At 37.1% G+C, this 25853-nt stretch overlaps 2 protein-coding genes across 2 annotated transcripts; both read right to left on the bottom strand.

The window, feature by feature from the left end:
* Nucleotides 1-15040: 15040 nt before the first annotated feature.
* On the bottom strand, nt 15041-18631 carry cdkn1bb (cyclin dependent kinase inhibitor 1Bb). The gene is made up of 3 exons (XM_039648112.2): nt 17764-18631; nt 17120-17236; nt 15041-16204 (listed from the first exon to the last, which is right to left on the bottom strand). Exons 1-2 carry the CDS (start codon nt 18185-18187, stop codon nt 17127-17129), a joined length of 534 nt encoding a protein of 177 aa, XP_039504046.2. The 5' UTR covers nt 18188-18631; the 3' UTR covers nt 15041-16204; nt 17120-17126.
* A 1872-nt stretch (nt 18632-20503) lies between these two features.
* yars2 (tyrosyl-tRNA synthetase 2, mitochondrial) lies at nt 20504-24738 on the bottom strand. The gene is made up of 6 exons (XM_039648175.2): nt 24196-24738; nt 23427-23662; nt 23020-23187; nt 21831-21986; nt 21206-21376; nt 20504-21104 (listed from the first exon to the last, which is right to left on the bottom strand). Exons 1-6 carry the CDS (start codon nt 24736-24738, stop codon nt 20945-20947), a joined length of 1434 nt encoding a protein of 477 aa, XP_039504109.2. The 3' UTR covers nt 20504-20944.
* Between the last annotated feature and the right edge of the window lie 1115 nt (nt 24739-25853).

Genomic DNA, 25853 nt, shown 5'->3' with positions numbered 1-25853 from the left:
TATGTAATCTATAACATGCGGTCACACACAGGTGTCTGTTTATTGGTGTTTTCTATATTATTCATTACCTGAAAAACCCTGAAGAAGAGAGCGTTTAATGGCTGGATGAGTTTTTTCGCTGCTACTGACACAGCTCTGTACAGTTTTATAAAAACAAAAAGCAATGTAAATATTGTAGTAATGCCTTATATATGTAGTCCTGAGGGTTTGGATTCATATTCTGAGGGAATGATAAACCGATCTGTTGTAATCATTCGCTCCAGAACACTATAGTGTAAATAAAACATGCATTTAATTATGTATCATGTTGCATTTTGGCCGGTTGCATGCGGGAGTACCTGTCACGCTTTGAGTCACACGTCATGTGTGAATGATTAAAGTTTGGAGCCGGAGAAATTGAAAATGACTTGTTTCCATCGGCTTCCAGCAAACCACATATTCTGTGCGGGTCTAAGCCCTGAACATGTGACTGAGAGACCTGCAGGTTTAGTTATGGCTCGTTTTTAAGGCTGTGAAGGAGAAGTGGAGTGTGCAGGACACACACTGGTCTGATGTGCCGGATCACCACATCTGTCCTCGGCTGATGAGTGATTCTCTTTAATGCCGGTTCTGCTTGCTGAACATCTTTCAAGGCTGAAAACATACTCATATTTCCCTCTTTCTCCCTTAACCCCGTAAAGTTAAAGTAAAAAATATCACTTTATTCAACTTTTGGATACGTCAGGCGCATAAATATGGAGCTCAAATTTTGAGGTAGAAAAACAGCTAATGTAATTTAGTGCAGTTAAAAATCGCTGGGTTGTTTTAACCCAACTTTGAGTCAGATATGGACAAACACAGCCATTGGGTTCGATTTTAGCAGCGTTTGGGTTTGTCCATATTTGACCCAAAGTTGGGTTAAAACAACTTAGCATTTTTTAGAGTGTATATGGCAAATGACAGTATAGCAGATACTTACATAACATACTAATAAACAGCCTATCAGTAATCACTATATCTGCCGATATTATAAGATTATTGTCTTAGTGATGAAATTTAAATGATCAAATTTTTAAAATAAAATGAAATGAATAAATCTTCCGCCTGATGATCATATTTGACACTCACATTTTTATACATGCATATGTGTGTGTATACACTTTAAAAAATGCTGGGTTGTTTGAACCCAAATTTGGGTGAAATATATGGACAAACCCAAATGTTGGTTTAAAAATGTAATAAAAATATTTACAGTTGAAAGTGAAAGCCAACGCAACATTTTTTTAACCCAACATTTGGGTTTGTCCATATTTCACCCAAATTTAGGTTCAAACAACCCAGCATTGTTTAGAGTGAAATATAAAGATAAAGATGTTTGGATAATCTTGTAAATCAGTAATTTCAGTTCAGCAATGTTCATCTTGAAATATTACACTGCAAAAAAAAAAAATGATATGATCAATAAGTTATGACAATGTGTTTTTACATTGCTTTAATTTCAACAGTTTTTGCAAGTTATTAAAGTCAGTTTAATGTAATTTATATTGAAATGACTTCAACATCTAAGTTGATTGTACTTAAATTTACCATATTACTAACAATTATTCTTGTTTATTTCTTTCACAGCAAAAAGTCGTTTGTACAATTATACCAAAATATCTTTTATTTACTTAAAACTGTAAACTACCACTCAGACCACAGAAGGCATGGATGGAGTGTGTGCAACAGGTTTGATCATTCAGAGGCCTTGGATATTTGCGTATCAAATATGATAATGTAGACTTTATAGGGTTGTGGTTTAAGAATGAATTCTCCTAATATATATATATATAATTTATATGTGAGAGGTGGGCAGAAATCCTCCACCTCCTCCATAATGCGGCCTGTTTGAGCCGATGACAGGCCCGGGGCGTGTGCCGTCACTGGGGCCCCTGTGGCCCCGAGCAGCAGTGGAGCCTGTGAAAGCAGACACTGGGGGGAACAGGTGTGAGGCGGGGGGGCGCCAGCTGCACCTCCACAAATAGCAGAGCGGGAACAGGCGGCACTGGCGGCTGTTGTTGTGTTGGACGGAGGGGCAGCAGTGACACGTTCATCCCTCCATCAGTCCATTCATCCCTCCATCCATCAGTTCGTCCATCCATTCATCCCTCCATCCATTTATCCGTTCATCCATCAGTCCATCCATCCATTCATCCATCAGTTCATCCATCCATCAGTCCATCTCTCTGTCCATCCGTCTGTCCATCCATCTATCCGTCTGTCCATTTATCTGTCCATCGTTCCGTCTATCCTTCCATCCATCCATCTGTCCACCCATCCATCTGTCCATCCGTCTGTCCATCCATCCGTCCATCCATCTGTCCATCCGTCTGTCCATTTATCTGTCCATCCATCCGTATGTCCATCCATCCATCCATCCACCCGTCTGTCTGTCCTCATGTCTGCTGCTAGTGTCTGGGAGCGCTAGGACGCATCCTGGCCCGTTCTTTCTCTTTCTTGCATGATAAAGTGAAAATCTGAATTGACTTTAAGTTGGAAGCCTGATTTGTGACTATTGACCATGTGGTATGATATATAAAATATTACTGTTTATATAGATACATTTATATTGATTTTTTATTTAATTTGTATATAATTCTAAATATATATATATATATATATATATATATATATTATATATCAAATATTTTTTATTTATATATTAAATATAAATATTTTTATTATAATTTATACAAAATTATATAATAAATAAAAAGGACTTCATATATCATTATATATAACATTATTTTATAGAAAAAAAATATATAAATGTGTATTATATAGGTTTTCATGGAAATTATTAAAATAAATAAAAAAAGATTTTATAATATATTTTATTATAGCCTATAGTTTTTAATATATTTCTGTGAAAAACAATGGTTTTACATCTAGGCTATATATAATTATTAAAATATGTGTTGTGTTATTCCTCGTCATAAATCTGTACAGCTTTGTATGAAAACCGAGGTAAGGTTAATACGTTTTTTGTTTTGTTTCTGAAAACGTTGCTTTTTTGTCACTGACCAAGTTTCCATGGAATGTTTTATGCAAATTATTGCAAGTTGCAAACAAATAAATAAATGTATATGCTCATTGGAGGAGGGAAATGTGTCATTTGGTAAAAAAAATAAATAAATATATAAACGTGAAAACAGATTTATAAAATTCTAGATGAGCATCAAAAAAGTCATGTGACTGCCTCAACATGTCATGTGACTGAAGACTGGCTGAAAATCAAAACTGACATACGAGACGTAAAGAAGAGTAAGTTACTACCATTTATTATATTACGTGAGGATTCCATTTCCTTTTCTATTTTTGCACTAAATGTTTGCACTAAATTTTTCTCTGTTTAATAAGCGTGGCCTAAAACATGGCCCATCGTCGCGCTCGTGCCCGTCCTCACTCAGTCTGCTGTACAGCTGCGGGAATGTCAATGGAAACACATCATGCTGTTATTGGGCACACGTGTGGACTGGACTGGGGTGTGTGTGGTGAACTGGGTCGCATTGCAGTGGACCTCTCTTCCAGACGCGAGGAGGATTGCAGGCCTGGAAACACTTCAGTGCTGGCTTGGCGTCCCGAGGAGAATCAGAGAAACGAGGGTAGAACAGCTGCTGTCGACTGTACACTACACGACTGGACACACACACACACACACAGAAAGCAAAAGGTACGTGTGCATCATGTCGCAGCTGCTGCTGTTAAAGCCCTTTAAATCTTGATGAGAAGGTCGATCATCAGCCTAGAAGGACATGATAAAGTCCGAAACACTTCACTGATCAGATCTTAAAATAGACTGTCCATAACTTTTCTATATATATATATATATATATATATATATATATTGATTATTATATTTTTATTATTATATATATATATATTTTTTTCTGCCAGCAAAACATTTAACAAAACGACATTTTAAAATATATAGCCTAGATATTATTTATTTTTTCTGGATAATGTAAATAATAATACTAACTAACTAACTAACTAACTAACTATATATATATATATATATAGACCATTTCACAAGATGTAAACAACACTGGTCCAGAAACACTTCCTGTTTCAGTTTGTAACTGTTTTCTTTATTTCACATGTAAAGAAAACATCTTAAAGATGTTTGTTTAACTTTTTGATTCAGTTTTAAATGTTCTGTTGGTTGTATTTTATCCCAGCTTTTATGTAGTGTTAAAAACTGAAACAGGAAGTGCTTCTGGACCAGTGTTGTTTACATCTTGTGAAATGGTCTATATATATATATATATATATATATATATATATATATATATATATATATATATGAAGAGTTCAGATACAAAAGCCTCTAAATGCCATTTGAAATTCTCTTCTAAAATGACCATTTTTATCAAGCTTTTATATTGAAGTTCAGTAATTTCACTTAAATGACAATTAATAGGTAATCCTCATTGCCATTTAAGTGAAATTACTGAACTTAAATATACAAGCTTGATAAAAATGGTCATTTTAGAAGAAAATTTCAAATGGCATTTAGAGGCTTTTGCATCTGAACTCTCTCTCTCTCTCTCTCTCTCTCTATATATATATATATATATATATATAAATTATGACTTAATTAATTTAATAATTAATAATAAACAAAAGTATTAGTTGTTTGTGATCATTTTTATCTCCTTTATTAACTCATTGGTTAACTACCAGCCTAACGAAAATATAAACTATAAAGTTTGCCCATGTTAAAATCTGTTTAAATGTTTTATTTATTTATCTATTTAAAATGAAGTGTGTGGTAATGTGATGAATTAAAGTATGAATATATATAGCCTATATATATATATATATATATATATATAGGCTAGGCCTGTTTTTTTGTTGAAGTTTTTTTGGTCCAGACATTGTCTTTGGAATGTCCAGTGAAAAGTCTTCATTAAAAGGTCACCCGGGTGTAACGGTGATGTTTTGACGCACGCACGCATAGCTGAGCAGATTATCGCGGACGGATAATGAAGTGTGTTCAGAAGCGCCGTGCTTCAGGAGCTCGAGCTGATAAAGCCTTCGCCTGGCTGCAGGTGAGCCCGTGTAATGAACACTACAGGCCAGGGCTGGCGACAGCTGGAGATATCTGGAGATGTTTGAAAGCCAGGCCAGACAGGGTGTGTGTGTGTGTGTGTGTGTGTGTCATAGATTCTCCGATTCTGTCTGTCAGGTCCATGTTTAATAATAGTGATTTATGGCAATGAATGACCGATGTTTTGTAGATATTCTCTCTGTTCCACAATCTAGTTTGCTGCCGTGTTGTTTAAGGGAACTACCTTGTATGGGGCTGTTCACCCCCCCAAAAAAGTATCTATTTATCATAAACGTGCTGCATTTTTAATACAACTCTGATTGTAGTCAACTAAAGAAGAATGTCACCTTTAACTATTCCTTTAACTTTTACATGACCACAAAAACACTGTTAATAACTTAATGGGAACATTAGCTAAACAGCAGTCTTAGAACATATTATTGTAATTTTAATGGACCCGTCCCAAATAGCGCACTCAAGGATACTGTCCTTGTTCAGAAAGGAAATAAAGACGTCATCAAAGTAGTCATGTGACATCAGTGGGTTAGTTACAATGTTTTGAAGCATCGAAAATACATTTTTTGGTGCAAAAATAACAAAAAGTACAACTTTGTATTGTATGTGTGTCCGCGTTCAGTGACACTGCTGACTTGTGGTATTTTATTATTTTATATAGCCTATGTTGTTATTTTTGTGTGTATATATATATATATATATATATATATATATATATATATGAAGAGTTCAGATGCAAAAGCCTCTAAGTGCCATTTGAAATTTTCTTCTAAAATGATCATTTTTATCAAGCTTGTATATTTAAGTTCAGTAATTTCACTTAAATGGCAATGAAGATTACCTATTAATTGTTATTTAAGTGAAATTACTGAACTTAAATATACAAGTTTGATGAAAATCATCATTAAAGAAGAAAATTTCAAATGGCATTTAGAGGCTTTTGCATTTGAACTCTTCATATATATATATATATATATATATATATATATATATATATATATATATATATATGTTATTTTGGACTTAAATGTATTTTCGATGATTCAAAACATTGTAACTAACCCACTGATGTCACACGGACTACTTTGATGACGTCTTTATTTCATTTCTGGACAAGTATACCGTACACACATTTACAGTAAGCTCGGACTAAATCTAAAATATCTTAAACTGTGTTCTGAAGATGTTCTGAAGTGAGTCATTAATGATATAATTATCATTTTGGGGTGAACTAACCCTTTAATAACTACTGATCTTTGCAACAGAAGTGACTAACTTTAGCTGGACTATAACTTTATTGTAGAGCTGCTGTAAAGCCTAAACTCTCTCTGTTACTGTAATCTCCTGTCATCACGGTAAAGCTGCTTTGAAACGGTCTATATTGGTAAAAGCGCCGTATAAATGAAGGTGACTTGACTTCCTCAAAAGCGTGACTGAGACGCGAGGGCTTGCGTCAGATCTGTTACTGTAATCCACACGTTACAGTAGAGCATCAGTCTGGCCTGAATCCTCTTCGCAGCCGGCTGAGGTCACACACAAGTCATTTATTGAGAATTTCATCAAATGACGTGCGTTGTGGTCTCAGGAGGAAACCAAACGGGGAAGCTCAGAGATTTCAATGAACTGCACAGACGCTTGTTTACAGGAAAGGGTTCGAGACCTGTGGCTTCCATTGCATTATGAATATGAAGCACTCAGGAAATATAGTTTTGTTTTTGTCTTTGTTAAATCTTAAAAGACTGCAGCATTCAGACTACACATTCTTCAACTTAGACACAGTGTCGAGATCATGGGTACAGGACAGGACGTTCTCCGAACTATGAGAAGTATTCTCATTCACTGCCAACGGGCCTGACTTGATCTGAGACTAAAGGTTAAGGTTTGGTGTTTCCTGTCCCGAAACAAGTAAAACGCGGAGAGCTTTAATAGGAAATCAGATAATATACCCGAGTATTTCCTGCAGTTTGTGTGTGTGGACGGACGTGAAAGCTCGTTCAAAGGAAAAACTGCATTATTATACGTCTTCTGGTCAACATGATGCTTTTCGTCTGGCGTTGAGAAGTGATGTTCATATGCATCTTTCATGGAAATATTTAAAGTATGTTCATTCACTCGGGGAAGGTAAAAGCGAAAGTAATTTAAGAAATTACCGTCCTGAAACAACAACAGTACAGGTTTTGAGAGTAAAGTTAGTAATCTTCATTAGTTTGTGATTACTCGTAAATTAAAATTATTATAATAATCACATTTACAACACGTAGGTGAAGTGAATTGTTCCCGTTTATGTTCATGGAGGTTTATTATGGAAGCACATTTCCATTTAGTAAATAGTCATAATTATGGCAAATAGTGCTGATATAGTAGTTATATCGAAACTTTTGCATTTCCTCACGAAACTTTTGTTTTCCTCGAAATTCTGCGTTCCCTAACAAATCTTTAACGTTCTCACGAGAAACTTTGTATTTTCTTCACAAAACTTTTGAGTTCTTCTGAGAAACGTTTGCGTTTCCTCACAAAAACTTTTGCGTTTCATCATGAAACTTTGCGTTTCGTCACAAAACTTTTGTTCCCTCGAGAATCTTTGCGTTTCCTCACAAAACGTTTTTTGTTCCCTTACGAAGTAAATAGTCATAATTATGACATATAGTGCTGAAATTATGAAATAGTAGTTATATCGAAACTTTTGCATTTCCTCACGAAACTTTTGCGTTTCCTCACAAAACTTTTGCATTTCCTCACGAAACTTTTGCATTTCCTCACGAAACTTTTGTGTCCCTCGATAAATTCTGCGTTCCCTAACAAATCTTTAACGTTCTCACGAGAAACTTTGTATTTCCTTCACAAAACTTTTGAGTTCTTTTGAGAAACGTTTGCGTTTCCTCACAAAAACGTTTGCGTTTCGTCATGAAACTTTGCGCTTCGTCACAAAACTTTTGTTCTCTCGAGAATCTTTGCTTTTCCTCACAAAACGTTTGCGTTCCCTTACGAAGTAAATAGTCATAATTATGACATATAGTGCTGAAATTATGAAATAGTAGTTATATCGAAACTTTTGCATTTCCTCACGAAACTTTTGTGTCCCTCGATAAATTCTGCGTTCCCTAACAAATCTTTAACGTTCTCACGAGAAACTTTGTATTTCCTTCACAAAACTTTTGAGTTCTTCTGAGAAACGTTTGCGTTTCCTCACAAAAACTTTTGCGTTTTGTCATGAAACTTTGCGCTTCGTCACAAAACTTTTGTTCTCTCGAGAATCTTTGGGTTTCCACACAAAACGTTTGCGTTCCTTTACAAAGTAAAAAGTCATAATTATGACATATAGTGCTGAAATTATGAAATAGTAGTTATATCGAAACTTTTGCATTTCCTCACGAAACTTTTGCATTTCCTTACGAAACTTTTGTGTTCCTCGAGAAATTCTGCGTTCCCTAACAAATTTTTAACGTTCTCACGAGAAACTTTGTATTTCCTTCACAAAACTTTTGAGTTCTTCTGAGAAACGTGTGCGTTTCCTCACAAAAACTTTTGCGTTTCGTCATGAAACTTTGCGTTTGGTCTCACAACTTTTCTTCCCTCGAGAATCTTTGCATTTCCTCACAAAACGTTTGCGTTCCCTTACGAAGTAAATAGTCATAATAATGACATATAGTGCTGAAATTAAAAAATAGTAGTTATATCGAAACTTTTGCGTTTCCTCACAAAACTTTTGTGTTCCTTGAGAAATTCTGCGTTCCCTAACAAATCTTTAACGTTCTCACGAGAAACTTTGTATTTCCTTCACAAAACTTTTGAGTTCTTCTGAGAAACGTTTGCGTTTCCTCACAAAAACCTTTGCATTTCGTCATGAAACTTTGCGTTTCATCACAAAACTTTTGTTCTCTCAAGAATCTTTGCATTTAAATAGTCATAATTATGACATATAGTGCTGAAATTATGAAATAGTAGTTAAATCGAAACTTGCATTTCCTCACGAAACTTTTGCGTTTCCTCAAAAAACTTTTGCATTTCCTTACGAAACTTTTGTGTTCCTCGAGAAATTCTGCGTTCCCTAACAAATCTTTAACGTTCTCACGAGAAACTTTGTATTTCCTTCACAAAACTTTTGAGTTCTTTTGAGAAACGTTTGCGTTTCCTCACAAAAACCTTTGCGTTTCATCACAAAACTTTTGTTCTCTCAAGAATCTTTGCGTTTCCTCACAAAACGTTTGCGTTCCCTTACAAAATAAATAGTCATAATTATGACATTTAGTGCTGAAATTATGAAATAATAGTTATATCTATTTAAAAAAGGTGAGATCGACATACTAAATCACAATCATTGTATAAATTGACATAATAAAAGTCTTATTATGACTTTTTAATCAATTGCGACGATTTAGTTGTGTTTTTTATATCTATATCATATTTGCAAAATGTATCATTTTTATTTCAAAGTCATTCTGCATAAAGACATGTTCTCCTATTGCATATATCTAATGGATTCATTTTTTAAATCCGTGTAAATCTGAATGTAAGCAGATTTTTGGTAAATGTATATGCACTTTTATCACTATTTCAACAAAACATCACACAATAATATTGTAAGACCCTTGTTATGATACTTTTATGGTAGTTTTTGCTTTTCTGTTCTCATCATTTCCACTGAATAGAAGAACAGAGATTGTGTAAAATAACTTGAGTTTCATGGAAACGTGAGTGTGAGTAAATATTAGGCTAATACTTTTATGTGAAGTATCTCTTAAGCAAGCCTTTTAACTTCTAGCTATAATGTGCTTTTGACTGATCTGAGACTCGGATAGTTAGTAGTGTTTACTTTAGTATCACAAAGACAAACAAAGCCTCATTGTGTGCCAATTCCCCGTCAACCTTGTACGAACGTTTAGTTGTTTTGTGTCACATCTTTACACAATTTTTTGCTTTCCAGCTCATTATGTTTCATAATGATTGCCTCCCAAACCACTGAAATTGAAAGGAGCCACAGAATTGAAACCACAGACGTTTTATTTCCAGCTCTTTCTGACCGTGTCCTCCCAGTTCTGCCCGTGACTCAATGGACTCCCTGCGGTTGAAGTCCTTTCCATGGAACAATGAAGAGGAAATTTACGTTTTGCCCATTAAAACACACTGAACAGGGCTGGAGTGTTTTTATGCTCTGGCCGTATTGAGTTTCCTCGCATCTGATTGGACGAGGTCAAAGAGTCTCCGCTTGATGTGGAGGGCAAACCCTACATGACTTCTTTCTGGCCGACGCTGTTTTTGTCCCATACGAGTCCCAGACACAACAGAAGAGCGCTTTAACCTCTCGACTGCGAAGTGCACAACACAAAGACGGCTGAGGTCACACACCTGCGCCTCACGAGACCTCAAAGCACGGGTGCAGGTGTCTTCCTGTTTTCATCATGTGCGTTTAATCCCGGTTTGCTTTTGTTATTTTAAAAGGTTTGATTGTATTGGTCTATGCATCCGTTCCGGTGGAACCAGTTCATGTGCAAATGTCAGTTTGGCCTTTTTAATCACTTAAAAAATTGCTGAATGAGGGTGTGCTGGATATTTTATTGATTAGATTTTGCTCTTTCATGGATCACGAGATTCATTTTGCATTTAAGTGTCACATTTGTAAGGAGCCCTTAAAAGGACATGGTGATGGAAACAGTGTGTCAGTGTGGCTGCTTTCCCTCACAAATGTTTTGCGTTGCCTGAGAAACTTGCGTGTCCTCACAAAAATTTTGCGTTCTCCTGAGAAACTTTGCATTTCCTCATAAAACTTTTGCATTTCCTCACGAAATTTTTGCGTTTCCCGAGAAATTCTGCGTTCCCTAACAAATCTTTAACAAAATCCCTAACAAAACTTTGCATTTCCTCACGAAACTTTTGCATTTCCTCATAAAACTTTTGCATTTCCTCACGAAATTTTTGCATTCCCCGAGAAATTCTGCGTTCCCTAACAAATCTTTAACGTTCTCACAAGAAACTTTGTTTTCTCGCGAAACTTTTGCGTTTCATCACAAAACTTTTTCATTTCCTCAAGAAACTTTTGCGTTCCCTCAAGAAACTTTTGCGTTCCCTCAAGAAACTTTTGTTTTCTCGCAAAACTTTTGCGTTCCCTCTCGAAACTTTTGCGTTCCCTCTCGAAACTTTTGCGTTCCCTCAAGAAACTTTTGCGTTCCCTCAAGAAACTTTTGCGTTCCCTCAAGAAACTTTTGTTTTCTCGCAAAACTTTTGCGTTCCCTCAAGAAACTTTTGTTTTCTCGCAAAACTTTTGCGTTCCCTCTCGAAACTTTTGCGTTCCCTCTCGAAACTTTTGCGTTCCCTCTCGAAACTTTTGCGTTCCCTCAAGAAACTTTTGCGTTCCCTCAAGAAACTTTTGCGTTCCCTCTCGAAACTTTTGCGTTCCCTCAAGAAACTTTTGTTTTCTCGCAAAACTTTTGCGTTCCCTCTCGAAACTTTTGCGTTCCCTCTCGAAACTTTTGCGTTCCCTCTCGAAACTTTTGCGTTGCGTTGAGAAACTTTGCGTGTCCTCACAAAAACTTTGCGTTTCCTCACAATACTTCTGCGTTTCTCACGAAACTTTTGCGTTCCCTCAAGAAACTTTTGCGTTCCCTCAAGAAACTTTTGCGTTCCCTCTCGAAACTTTTGCGTTCCCTCAAGAAACTTTTGCGTTCCCTCAAGAAACTTTTGCGTTCCCTCAAGAAACTTTTGCGTTCCCTCTCGAAACTTTTGCGTTCCCTCAAGAAACTTTTGCGTTCCCTCAAGAAACTTTTGCGTTCCCTCTCGAAACTTTTGCGTTCCCTCAAGAAACTTTTGCGTTCCCTCTCGAAACTTTTGCGTTCCCTCAAGAAACTTTTGCGTTCCCTCAAGAAACTTTTGCGTTCCCTCTCGAAACTTTTGCGTTCCCTCTCGAAACTTTTGCGTTCCCTCAAGAAACTTTTGCGTTCCCTCTCGAAACTTTTGCGTTCCCTCAAGAAACTTTTGCGTTCCCTCAAGAAACTTTTGCGTTCCCTCTCGAAACTTTTGCGTTCCCTCTCGAAACTTTTGCGTTCCCTCAAGAAACTTTTGTTTTCTCGCAAAACTTTTGCGTTCCCTCTCGAAACTTTTGCGTTCCCTCTCGAAACTTTTGCGTTCCCTCTAGAAACTTTTGCTTTTTCTCGCAAAACTTTTGCGTTCCCTCAAGAAACTTTTGCGTTCCCTGAAAAATTCTGCGTTTTCTCACAAATCTATAACATTCTCACAATAAACTTTGTTTCCCTCATAAAACTTTTGCGTTGCGTTGAGAAACTTTGCGTGTCCTCACAAAAATTTTGCGTTTCCTCACAATACTTCTGCGTTTCTCACGAAACTTTTGCGTTCACTCACAAATCTTTACCGTTCTCACGAGAAATGTTGCGTTTCCTTCATGAAACTTTTGCGTTCTCCCAAGAATATTTGCATTTGCTTGAACTTTTGTGTTCCCTCAAGAAACTTTGCGTGTCCTCACAAAAACTTTTGCGTTCCCTCTCTTAAACTTTCCTCACAAAAATGTTCCCTCGCACAACTTTGCGTTGACATAATTTTTCCACCCATCTCATATTTTTTTCCTTCACCATGTCCCACCTTGCAATACATAAATAAATCAGAAATCACAATTCTAGAGACTTTCTTTCTTGATATCTTGAGTTTACGTCTAGCAAATGTTTATTTACTTTTGTTCAATCACGAATAAGCCAACCGAGCAAATATTTCAAATAAGTGACTGTGCTTTGCGAATTTCATCCGGAAATAGTCAGCAACTATACTGTATTTTAGTATTGACCTCATGAATAGCATTTCTGGAAGGATTGAGTTCATATTGAGATTAATCTTTAAGAAGAATCTTAAAATACTTTTGCAATATTTTTAAAGGAGGCGAATGGCACAGGCCCGCTGTTTTGCCTCGATTCGACCCGACTGGGCACGGAGCGCTGAACCTGTCAGTTTCTAATTGCATTTCATAAAGGTCAAGTCGTAACATCCGCACTTGGATTGGAAACTCCACGAAATTCCCTCTGTCTGTCCAAAACGCCGGTGTTTGTTGCTCGATCTCGGCGGTAAAGACGCTCTCGGGCAGATCAACTGATGCCACATGAATAAACACACGTTGTGCTATGCTTGGCACACTCGAACCAGTCATTAAAATATCACGTGGCTTTTTTCTCGCCTCTTTTGGCGAGTGTCAGAACAATGTCGTGGATGAGAGAGTCGAGTGAAGAGTGACGTACCCACACTTACAATGTTTCTGTCATGCAAATTAAATTTGACATTTGCATAGCTGCATGTTGTTGATTTGTGTGGAACAGCAAACAAAAAGCATAATTGTGATTAGATGATTTTGAAAACGAGACGTTAGAGAGTTAATGAAGTAAAACAGAAATAGTCTAGCAGTGAGGAGCACCTGTGCCTCTCGCCACTCCCACTGTCAGTTTGTGTTTGAGTCAGCGCTGTGACTAACCGTTGGCATGTGTGTGTGTTTCATTCAGACGGGTAAATGACACGAATGCCTGCTTGCCAAACCTAGTCAAGAAAGGTCACGCAGGGCGTGGACGTCAAATCATTTTTATTTCTTCTTGCATATCTAAAGGATTGTATTCTCTGGAATGGCTAAAAGTATGTTTTTGAATATAAAATTGCATTAGCATTCAGTGCATTTTTACAGGAAAAAAAAAATTATCATTTTTGTTTGAGATACACAGATCACATCACCTGCAAAACTCTTAACACACGCTCAAAACCCTCACCGAGATAACACACACTATCACTCAGAACACACTGAGAGTAAAAACACCAGCATCAAACACCAATACAGAAAATACTACCTTTTCATCTTTAGTTTCAGTGACTTCATATGATACAAAGTAATATTTCCTTCAAAGAAAAGACTGACGTTCTTTCACATGATTTATTTAAATTTTTAGAACGTAACAATTCTTTAAGGTAAATGAAAATTAGCAGTTTGCTTCAATAGTCTGTAGTAATTTATGGAATTACAGTAATTACTGAATTACTAAAAATACTGTAATTCAAACAAATAACTGAGAGGTTAATCCTGCCTCTCTCCACCATCAGGACACCTAGTGTTAACCTAGTGTTGGCCAGTTAAAGTTTGGGTCATTTCTACTTAAGCTGAATACTTTGTCTCAAGCATATTTTACACAATACTTTTAAAGTGAATACACTTTACTTAGAAGAACATCTGTGTAGACTGTAAAAAGTGAGGAAACCCACTGCCTTACAATTATTAAGTACATAAAAAATTAAGGGTAACACTTTACAATAAGGTTCATTAGTTAACTACATTAGTAAAATATGTGAACAATACTTCTTCAGCATTTATTAATCTTAGTTAATATTAATTCCAACATTTACTAATACGTTATTTCGACTGAATCATTTAAAAGGTCCAGTTCAAAACAAGCAATTTATTTGCGAATCACTATCGACCGGCTTATGATGTTGAATGTCAAGTTATGTAACAGTTAAAAAAAGAACAATGGAATACGTTATTATACGGCATTTACTAATGTTAACTAATGAACCTTATTGTAAAGTGTTACCAAATTAAGTTATGTGGAATTTTCACGTTTTTTTTTTTTAATTACACATGAAGTTTATTCACCTGATAATTTTAAGTTAGTAGGGTTCCTCACTTAAATGTATTTTTTTAAGTTGTCAACGGATCACTTTTTACCGTGTATCTTATTAAAGTAATGTGGTTACTAAACCTAGCAATAAAAGCAACGAATTATGCAACATTATTAATTATTACTGGAAACACCCGTATCAGAAAGTTTAATATTAACTCTTTAATTTCTACAAACCTTGAGCACTAATATAGAATTCCTATTCAGGTAGAAATAAAAACTATTTCTGTAGTATTTAATTCACCCCACAGGTTGCACTTTGACGGATTATTATATAATGTTCAAATAAGACAGATGTGGGTTGAAATAATTTAATTATCTTTTAATTGATTGCAGCACATTGTATAACCACACATAACAAAAAAGCACTTATCAAATATTTTAATCAGGCTCAGTTTGCAACCTCTTACAATTTGTTAAAATAATATTACAACAAAATAAAAAAACAGAAAGAAAGCTACCAAAAAAAAAAGGCATTTACAAAAATAATGACTCAAACCTTGACTTTTAATTTCGAAAAAAAAGCTTGATATAAATAAGTTAGTTTTAATTTTCTCAGTGTTTTTACAAAGTTATGTACACAAATACACAGGCAGTGTAAATTGTTCAAATATTAATATTTACTTTCTCTATAAATACAGTCATGCATCAGGTTTCACCACAGAATCTATATTTGTAGAGTGTTTTAGATGCATTCGGTTCGTTTAATTTCTGCAGTGAAAAAACAAGGCAAAATCAAGGGTGATCGAGTCAAAGTCAAAAAAATATCAGTAGAAAATTTCACTCAAATTATAGATGATCGAGAAACATCTTAAAAAAAGAAATAATTTACGAGGGTGAGAGATGTTTCTCCTCCGTGGAAGTGCCTGATAGTAATACTGGTCGATGCTACAAAGGTTTGACCTCAGAGTTTGAACTTTTACATCACCTTAAAAAAAACAAAAAAAAACAGGCTGAGATGTTCAGATCCAACCGGATCCCTTCAATAAGAACTGGTATTTTGTGTACCTCATCTGAAAAATGATTATTTTATTTTTTTTACACACCACCAATATGAAAACAGGCACACCGTCTTCAAAACGTCAAATAATAAACAGCATTTCGGAAATAATCTACACACGGCAATGGCGGCTCTTCAAGTCAAACCAAACTCACACCTCCAAAAAAGAAAAAAAATAGATTTTTCAAACATAATACTAATTATGTGCTACATATGAAAAGGAACAAATATATATTTATATACACAGGTAGTAAGAAAAAAAAAATGAGCAAAAAAGGAAATTAAACCTAATTGCACACTGCTACATACACCGCGTTCAGACGCAGTTGCTTTTTTTTTTCTTGAGTGCCAGAACTTTAGTGTTTCTGTTTCAGTGCTTGAACACTCTTAGAGTTGATATGTTTTCCCCAAAAAAATCTTTCGTTCACCAAGCAAGCACTGAGGTCATCAAACGGCGGACGACATCTGTCAGGAAACATCAGAGAACACACGTTATTGTTCAGAAACATCTTCATGCATGCGTTAAATCAAAAGAAAACATCTTACATCAGACGTATAAAATGCGTTTTTAATAAAGATTACGCAACTTTACGATTTTGGGTCTTGGGGGGGGGGGGGTCATTCACTTAATTTATTTTCCGAACTATAAATACTTTAACGTGCTTATGCGATATTGACTGCACCACAAACCAGACTGTAACCCGCAGAAATCTGAATGAAACTTGGGGAGGAAAAAAAAACACACTGGAAAATGAGATCATGAAACGTTTCGAGTCCCACCAAAGCAAAACACTCTTCATTGCTAATGTTATGACTTTACAAATGTGCCGCGACCGACTGTTATTTACTCATTGACTAGCGGCCCAGTGACATATCGATTTGGCTGGACGTTTCCTCACATGACCAACTGAGTAACATCATCATAAGGTTACATCAGATTTCTGGACTGATTTTTTTCAGATTTTCCACCTAGACCTGAAACCTGCACTTTAACACACTTTAACTAGCTCACACTTTCACATTGCATTTACATTAATCATGTTTACATGCAATTCTTAAGAGTTGCATGCATGCATATAATAATAATAAACGTCGCTCAGGTGAGAACACACACTCATGAGATGAGTGAACACACTGCTGACGTGTAAAATGTTTTTCGCTCTGAAGGAAACTCGAGCTCTCGTAGTAAATGCACCATATTAACCCTTTCATGCACTTCCATGATGCTTTGAATAAAACGCGAACATTGTACGTCATAACAATTGAAAACTGGGTTCTAATCCTATCACGTTTTTTTAACATACTATTTTTTTGTTTCTAAGCGCTCTTCTGTGTAAAATGATTAAAATGATAAGAAGATGCAAAAGGAGTCGTGCTCACCTTGTTTTTATGTGGGTGTCGTCGGGTTGGGGTGTTTTCTGGGCTTTTTGGGTTTTCTGGGCGTTCGGGTCACTTCGTCCACACAGATGTGAGAGTGTTTGCTTTGACACGAGGAGTCTGATGAGTCAAAACATGCATTTGTCATCTCACATCGGTTAAAAAACACAGTGTTAAAACATGTATTGTATCTACCAATCTGAATCACTCATTTTAAGTTAAGAGCATTTCGCACCAAATGCAACTACATTTAAACGTTTTATCTGTGCATGTAAAAGCTCAAATGCATACTAATGTTGTTGTGTATCATAATGTGTCTTGTAAAGTTGCATGCAAATGTTTGCGTTTATTTTAAATGGGCATTACGTCAAACGTTGGGCTTCTCAAAAATAAGTTAAAATGCAATTACATGAATGTGTGAAAGGCTTGAAGACAGATAGATAGATAGATAGATAGATAGATAGATAGATAGATAGATAGATAGATAGATAGATAGATAGATAGATAGATGCAAAGTGAAAATTCAGATGCGCTACTCTATATTTGGAGTAGCGCAATATTTTGAAAATCCTTAATTATCGTGATTATACATAGTGAAGAATTCAGATTGATAAATATGATGTGAGAGAGAGCGTGAGCGCGCATACCGAGACACGAGGGTCTTTTCCGCGGCTCTCGGGGTGTCTCGGGCGTCTCCTCCGTTACCCGACACTCGTGATTCCCGTTAACATCCACATTATTGTCGTTATTATTCCCAGAGGCGCACATATGAAGATTGGAGCCCTTCCCTCGCTCGGATCTGCTGTAGAAACCGGGAACCGAGCGAATATCCAACGCTTCCCACTGGAATCTGCCGTCGGCGCGCGGCGTGTGCGTGGAGAAGTCGAAGTTCCACGCGTCCGTCGACGCGTCCTCCATCGCCTTCAAATGCCGCTGGAAATCCTTCTTTAACTCTTCATGGTCCACCGGACCGAACAGGTTCCGACACGCCGATGGTTTGGGTTGATCGGACACTCGCGCCTCCATTCGCTCCAGCGTCGGGCTGCCGTTAGACAAGCGAACGTTGGACATTTCGAGGCGAAAACGCAAAGCCAACAGCTGTTATAAAGCGTCAACGCGATCCAAAGCGACGGGCGTTAAGGCTAAACTCGCCCCGGTTGCGCCGCATGAGCGAGAAACACGGACAAGCGACGATCATCAAAACAAAAGCAGGCGTTCTCGATGGCCACTCCTGTCAACTGCGCGTCGTAGTAAAAGAGGGGAAGAGAAATAACAAGGCGAGGCTTTTCTGCGCCCAATATGGCGATGAAGGGGGATAGAGAACGAAAAAAATGCGTGATTGACACAAAGAGCTCTTTAAACCACCAAAGGAACGCCGTGGATTGGTGCCTCAGAGATCCGCCTTCTCTCAACGCACATCCCCCACTCACAGTCCGAGAGAAAGAAGATCAACAAACACCCTAGCCGCCCTAGACGAGCCTCCGAATCGCTTTAATGAAGGAGTCGGTTCGTTCGAATGCTTCGTTTTTGAACCGACTCACTAAAGGATCCGCGGAATTCGACGCGCGGCATTTTTCAGTGCTCCTAATATCGCTGAGTTTTCGAATAACTTTCTGCTGTTTTTAATAGTTAATGAATGTGTTAACTAGTTCAACAAAAAACTTTACTTACTTCTAAATTAAGTTTGCCTACAGCCGAGTGATTCACAAATGCTGCGCACATTGAATCATTTAAAAGGTCCAGTTCAAAACAAGCGATTCATTTGCGAATCACTATCGACCGGCTTATGACGTTGAATGTCAAGTTCTGTAACAGTTAAAAAAAGAACAATGGAATCTTGTGCAAATACTTAATTCACAGTGAAACCGAAAATATAAGTTATAACAGGATTATCAGGAAACTTACGAAAATGTTTCCTTCTTAAATGAATCAAACGATTATTTAAAGATGTTAAAGGCTGAATTTAAATCTAGTTTCTTGCCTAAACTGTACTGTAAAACTAGTTAAAAAAAAAATCTGAGATTGATTATCAGTGAAATGGAGTCACTGCCGATTGTGGTTTTCTCAATATTTTCCTTGAAATCCTTTGAGGTAAAACCCAATGTTCAAATAAAAATTGGATATATTAAATCTAAAAGGTATTAATATGGGTTTAAGAAATTCTTTTTTAAACTTCATAAGTCTAACACTTCTAATGTGACTCAACAATTTATTCATAGAAACTAATATATGTTTGATTTCATTAACTCTAATGTGTTAGTCTCTGGTATCTGAAGGTGATGAGACACTAAAAAAATGGGGAAGTACAACAAGAGATTCACAATAAGTTGTTCCAAGTAGTGAGAAGCTGCAATTGGCAAAACATTTCCAGGAACAATAGTAGATTAGACCTCACAATCATCCTGACAAGAACTGAGACTCGCACTCGAGACACGAGGCAGGTCACAAATAGTTTTTAACTAGTCTTTGGCTACCGTTTCTAATCTGACAACTTTACATACGCCTGACGATGACCATCTCATTTTTTGTCAACACACCAAATTTAAGAAAGCTCAATAAAAATGTTGATTTGTTCCACCGATCAGCTACCAGAGTATTTCTTTAATAACATATCATCTTAAAGGTAGGATAGGCAATTTTTGCAGGCTAGCAATAGCAAGCTAGATTTTGTTAGGATATACACTCAGCAGATTATTGTAAAGTGAAAGCACTTCAAAAATGAAAGTTTGAAAAAGTTTAAAATGTAAATCAAATGCAGTGTACTAAACATTTTTTATTTTATAAAATATGTATTTTACAAAATAATTTTTACCGTAAAATCATTATAAAATCAAAGTCATACATCTAAGTAAGTTGTGTTCCAAATTTGAATTTGATATCACAAAAAAGTGAATTGCTTATGCGATTTTGTTTAGGCTCTGTACCAAAAATATAGATTTTTTTATACTTTCAAAATCAATTTCTGTCCAAATATCATTTCAATCACAAAAGTGTCACCAAATATAGAACCTTGACACTCAGACCTTTCCGACGATATGCTTTTTGTCAAGATTAGAAAAGGTTTGAGAATAAATTAACTAAAATAAATTGTTATATGAAACCTGACCACTAGAGGCGCCCGCTAGTATATTCATTGGATGAATTTTGAGTTCGAAAGCTTTAAAATGATACCTAATTTATAGTTACTAAAATATGTGATACGATTAAAAGGCAATAAATAAAAAGAGCGATAAACAAAACGTTATCGTGCGTTGGTGCGTAAACTAATATAGTTATTGTTCTTGCTGTGAACGGATTTAATTGCTTAAATTTGTATTGATTGCATTTTTATGAATTTATTGTACACCATTTCAGTACTACATGTTGCTTTTAAATGTGCTTTAAAAATAAACCTAATAATTTAAATTTATTTAATATATAACATCATATGGCAAAATGTTAGTTTCACCTCAGAAGCTGAACTGGAAAAAAAAAAAAACGTTAAAATATCACACTTAATTAAAGAGTTGAACAGAACCCAGTTTTCCAGTATGATTTAAAATCAAGAGCGTATTCACACATCAAAACGTGTAATTTGTCCAAATAAAACAGGCACAAACAAGGAAAAGTCTGTTCTCATGTCTTTGATATATTCCACAGACACTCATATGGGGTTTCTCAACAGCACAATTCAATTCAATGTATAATTTCCAAGTCTTTGATGAGTTTAAACAGATCCTCTAGCGACCACTGCTGGCGAGCGCCGGGATTGCAGGATCGTGTTCGTTCCATACAGGGTCCACAGTTGTTGATTTTGAATGCAAAACGGTGTATATCCGAGTTGGAGATTCACATACTAAGCCACTTTAGGATGTAGAAGTTTCTCTTGCCCACTCGGATCAGGCTGAGTCCACTAGAGAGAATGTGCTGACCCAGAACCAGAACTTGCTCAGGGTTTGCTGCCCTCTGGTGGTTGATCCAAACTCCACCATCCTGGATCATCTGATACCTAGTCAAGAGAATAAACTAGTCAATTAAATGACACAAAAATGTGTTACTTTTAATCTGAACATTGCAAAACATCATTAGCAAGACTCTGGCGTGTCTCACCCTCGCGGCCCCTCGGGAATGGCCTGTGCACGTCTGCAGGCGTCTAGCACCGTCGTCCCGGGGTCCAGGAACAGCTCATGGAACGGAGCCTCTCGGAAAAGCTCCTGGAGTTCAGTGTCACTCATCTGCTCCAGCGCCTGAAGACTGCTGTGGTACAGAGCATTGGTGCACCTGTGTGTGTGTGAGTACATTTATACATATAGGTGAAACTCGAAAAATTAGAATATGGTGCAAAAGTTCATTTATTTCAGTAATTGAACTTAAAAAGGTGAAACTAATATATTATATAGACTCATTACATGCAAAGTGAGATATTTCAGGCCTTTATTTGTTATAATTGTGATGATTATGGCTTACAGCTATGAAAACCCCAAATTCAAAATTAGAGTATTGTGAAAAGGTTTTCATATCTGTAATCCACAATCATCAAAATTATAACAAATAAAGGCCTGAAATATCTCACTTTGCATGTAATGAGTCTATATAATATATTAGTTTCACCTTTTAAGTTCAATTACTGAAATAAATGAACTTTTTGTGACTGTGACGTCACACGCATCCCCTCTATAAAGTAAATAGGCTTGATAGTGATATGTTGACTTCAGAAGTGAGTGTCTGCTCTTGCCTTTTAGCACTTTCTAAGCCCTCTTTCCCATGGACGAGCTTGGTGACCTCAGCGGCCAGGCGTTTGTGTGCGGTCCGCTTGCCCGGGTCATGTCTCTGCTGCTCCATCACCTTCTCCACCTCAGCCAGTGGCAGGAACGTGAAGAGCTTCAGGTACCTGGAGGATAACAAGCGTTTCTGTCACGCTCAAAGAGCTAAATAGACATTATTTTACGGGTGCAATATAAAAATGCAACAATATGTATCGAGACAGTATGTGTTGTGTATAAGTTTTAGTGTCAGTCCTACATTAAAGGTGCATTGCACAAGTCTCCGAGTTTTTGCAGAACTACGCCCCCTCTGGCGACAACCAGAAGTGTACACGCTCATGGACCACTCACTAGGGGTGTAAATCGGACCGTTAATCACGATACGATACGATGTCGATTCTCTCAGCCAGCGATACGATATTTGCCGATAGCTCAAAAAATTCTACGATAAGATACGATTCAGGGCTATATCGATCGATTAGTTGATATTTAGATATTATGTGCCAAGTGTACACCACCAGTTACATTTATTAACTCGCAATACATCCAAAAATATATTACAGAAAAGTTGAATTCACATATTACATTATGAATATAGCTATTATTATCAAAATACCTGGCAGACCTCAAAGAACACAGGTAAATCAAATATCATTGCAATCATGTTTATTGCCTTTCTAAGCATGTTACAGCGATCTCTGTTAGCTTTGTTGCTGTCAGGCACTTCCTGAAATGTCACATGATTATGGCTCTTCTTCATGTTTAACTACCATGTATAGAATATTATGTGCAGATGTTTAATGGTAGGCGTGGCCTCCTAGGACAGCGAAGCAAGTGCATTCTGGGAGTTGTTGTCTTTCATCCACATTAGCCAAAAATACATTTTCTGGCTTTTCAAATTCAAAAATAAATCTACATAAATGACCCATTTTATATACAGTAGACATCCATCTTTCCAGAGGTGAAGTATCCCTTTAATTACATTAATGATGTAATGCATGCAGGTATTTTCAAATACAGGTACAATGTAAAGACAAAGTCCATTGTATCTAATATTTATTTTCACTTAATATAAAGTGCAACCGCAAGATTATTGTGTGTACTTTTCCTTAATACTGAATCATCCCGAAAGTGACGTGACGCTTGTGTTTGCAGACTCACGCTTCGACGCTGCTATCGGGCAGCCGCAGGAAGTACTGGTAGAACTCAAACGGGGATGTTTTATCGGGGTTGAGCCACACAGCGTTGCCGGCCGTCTTGCCCAGTTTATCTCCCATCGAGGTCGTGACGAGAGGAACCGTCAGGCCGAACACTTCCTCTCCTGTCTTTCTGCACAAGAACAAAACATCTTACACATCAGAGGCTCGGCTGTATCATGACGGTTGTATAAATAAGATTAACAACTACGTGTTTTATTTTATGCCACTCTTACTTATTTGTATTAAAATTAAGCAAATGATAGCTACCATCAAGAAAATATTACCAATACTAGAAGTCTTATTTTTAACACACACACACATACATTTTATATATATATAATCACTGTACTTGTGTGTGAGCTCGTGTACCTGTGTATAAGCTCATGTCCGCTCATGATGTTCCCGAGCTGGTCGGTTCCTCCGATCTGGATCCTGCAGCCGTGGATCTGATGCAGACGGTAGAAGTCGAAGGCCTGGAAGAGCTGGTAGGAGAACTCGCTGAAGCTCATGCCCTCGGCGCTCTTCAGGCGAGACTGCACGCTGTGTCTGCTGAGCATCGAGCCCATCCGAAAACACCGGCCGACCTCCGAGAAAAAGTCCAGCACCTGCCAGGAGGATGCAGAAACCAAGCTCTTCTCTGAGTGTGTCGGGAAAGGATTCAAAGCATCAGCAAATGGTTTTATAATAACAAAATAAAAAATATTTATTTTCATCAACAAAAAGAAAAGAGGGAAAATACTAATTATAATAATGTAAAGTAAATAATGTTCTAATTATTTTTTGGTTTATATGGCAGAATATATGATGTGCTTTTAGTTTTTAAATATCCATTAATAAACAACTTTGGGTTCAGCTTCGTCAGTAAGGATGTTTCTAAAAAATAAAGAGCTAGATGATATATTAAACTTTTCTTTTTTTTTTTTTTTTTTGTATGATGGGTAAATACCATATTCACAAAGTCATCACTTTGCACAAGCTTTGAATACATCCTGTATTAAGGTTTATGTAAATTGTATTTTTTAATTATTATTATTATTTATTTTACATTTCTCTGTTTGCCCCACATGTCCATTGATCAGTATTATTTCCTTTTGCACTGACTTTTGATTAAGCAATAAAAAAAAAAAAGCATCTCTACCTGCCAGTCCTTGTACCAGCTGCGGTTATTGAGCACCGTCAGCCGGCCTAGTCTACTCGGGTCCGGGGAGAAGTGCAGCTCGTGGTGGGTGAAGATCCGGTGGAGGCTCTCCATGATCCCGCGGGCGTTCTGCTCCACCGTGGCCGGGGAGAGGCGCTCTCTCTCGGCAGACCTCCCGCTCGGGTCCCCGATCTGCGCCGTGGCTCCACCGAGCACCGCGATAACCTCATGCCCCGCGGCTCGGAAGTGCATCAGGGCGATGATAGCGAGCAGGTTCCCGGCGTGCAGGCTGTCCGCGGTCGGGTCGAAACCACAGTACACGGTCTGAGGACCAGACTGGAGCAGATCCGGGAGCTCGGATTGAGCTGCATACTCGGGGAACGACTCCTTCAGGAGGCCTCGGTTATGCAGGGAGAAGAGGAGGCCGCTTTTTGTAGACGAAGAACGGTGGAGTAAAGCCCTTGAATACGATGATTTTGTTAATAGGATATATGATTTAACTGTAGACACGATGCGGCATGACCGCGCAATGGACGCAGCCATGTTTTTTTGTTGTTGTTAATGGACACGGTCGACTCGCCACCTAGTGGCTAAAGGAACAGTTCACCCAAATTATGAAAATTCAGTCATTTACGCAGTTCCAAATCTGTTTAAATGTCTTTCTTTTGTTCAACACAAATAAAATATTTTAAAGAATGTCAGTAGCCAAACAGTTGATGGGCCTCATTGACTTATAATAGTATTTTTCCATATACTATCTCTTCAACTGTTTCTATAGTATCCAGGGGTGCATTATGGGTAATTTTTTATTCAGAGTTGATTTATGTGTTATTGCAGTAAGAACTTTTAAGTTTTTGTGATAGTAAAGTTATGTGTGTTAATGTTCAAGTTAGATCAGATGTTCTTGGTTCATTTACTGTTAAATGTAAAATGTGTCTCTCACCGTCATGGAGAGAGATGTGTAAGGCAATAGGCGCTTGCCTAAGTGTTTCATGGTAGATCCATTGCCCGTTTGCGGGAAAGTCAGCGTTGCAGCTTCATGTTTATCGTATTAAGTTAATGCTCCGCTTGAGGGAAGAAACACTCTGGGTCGTGCGGTGTATGGGACACGAGTGTTCTGACCTTATGTTTGGAATTAGCCTAGTAAAAGTGTTATTAGCGTAGTTTGTGCCATTTTAAATATTTCAATATCTCAGGTCTGGAAGTGTCTAGAGCCTCCATTTTGACACTCAGGTCTAAGTCCCATGGCCCTCTATCAGAATCCAGAGTTTGAAGAAAATTGGAGAAACGTATTTTTTCGCACAAAAAAAAAAAAAAACGAAAGGGGTACCACTGTCGTTTTTTTGTTTTGTTTTTTGGTGTGAAAAAATAAGTTTCTCCAATCTTCTTGGAACTCTGGATTCTGATAGAGGGCCATGAGACTTAGACCTGAGTGCAAAAATGGAGGCTCTAGACCCTTCCAGAGCTGATATATTGAGATCCCACGTAGCATTTATGCCATTACAAATATCTCATTATCTCAGCTCTGGAAGGGTCTAGAGTCTCCACTTTTGCACTCATGTCAAAGTCTCACAGCCCTCTATCAAAATCCAGAGTTTCAAGAAGATTGGAGAAACTTTCATTTTTTCGCACAAAAAAAAAAAAAAACGAAAGGGGTA

This window comes from Pimephales promelas, chromosome 25, assembly GCF_988280905.1.
Source record: "Pimephales promelas chromosome 25, fPimPro1.hap1.1, whole genome shotgun sequence".
NCBI classification, from domain to species: Eukaryota; Metazoa; Chordata; class Actinopteri; order Cypriniformes; family Leuciscidae; genus Pimephales; species Pimephales promelas.
The sequence above is the reverse complement of the archived record's forward strand: the minus strand, read 5'-3'. Positions and strand labels throughout refer to the sequence as shown.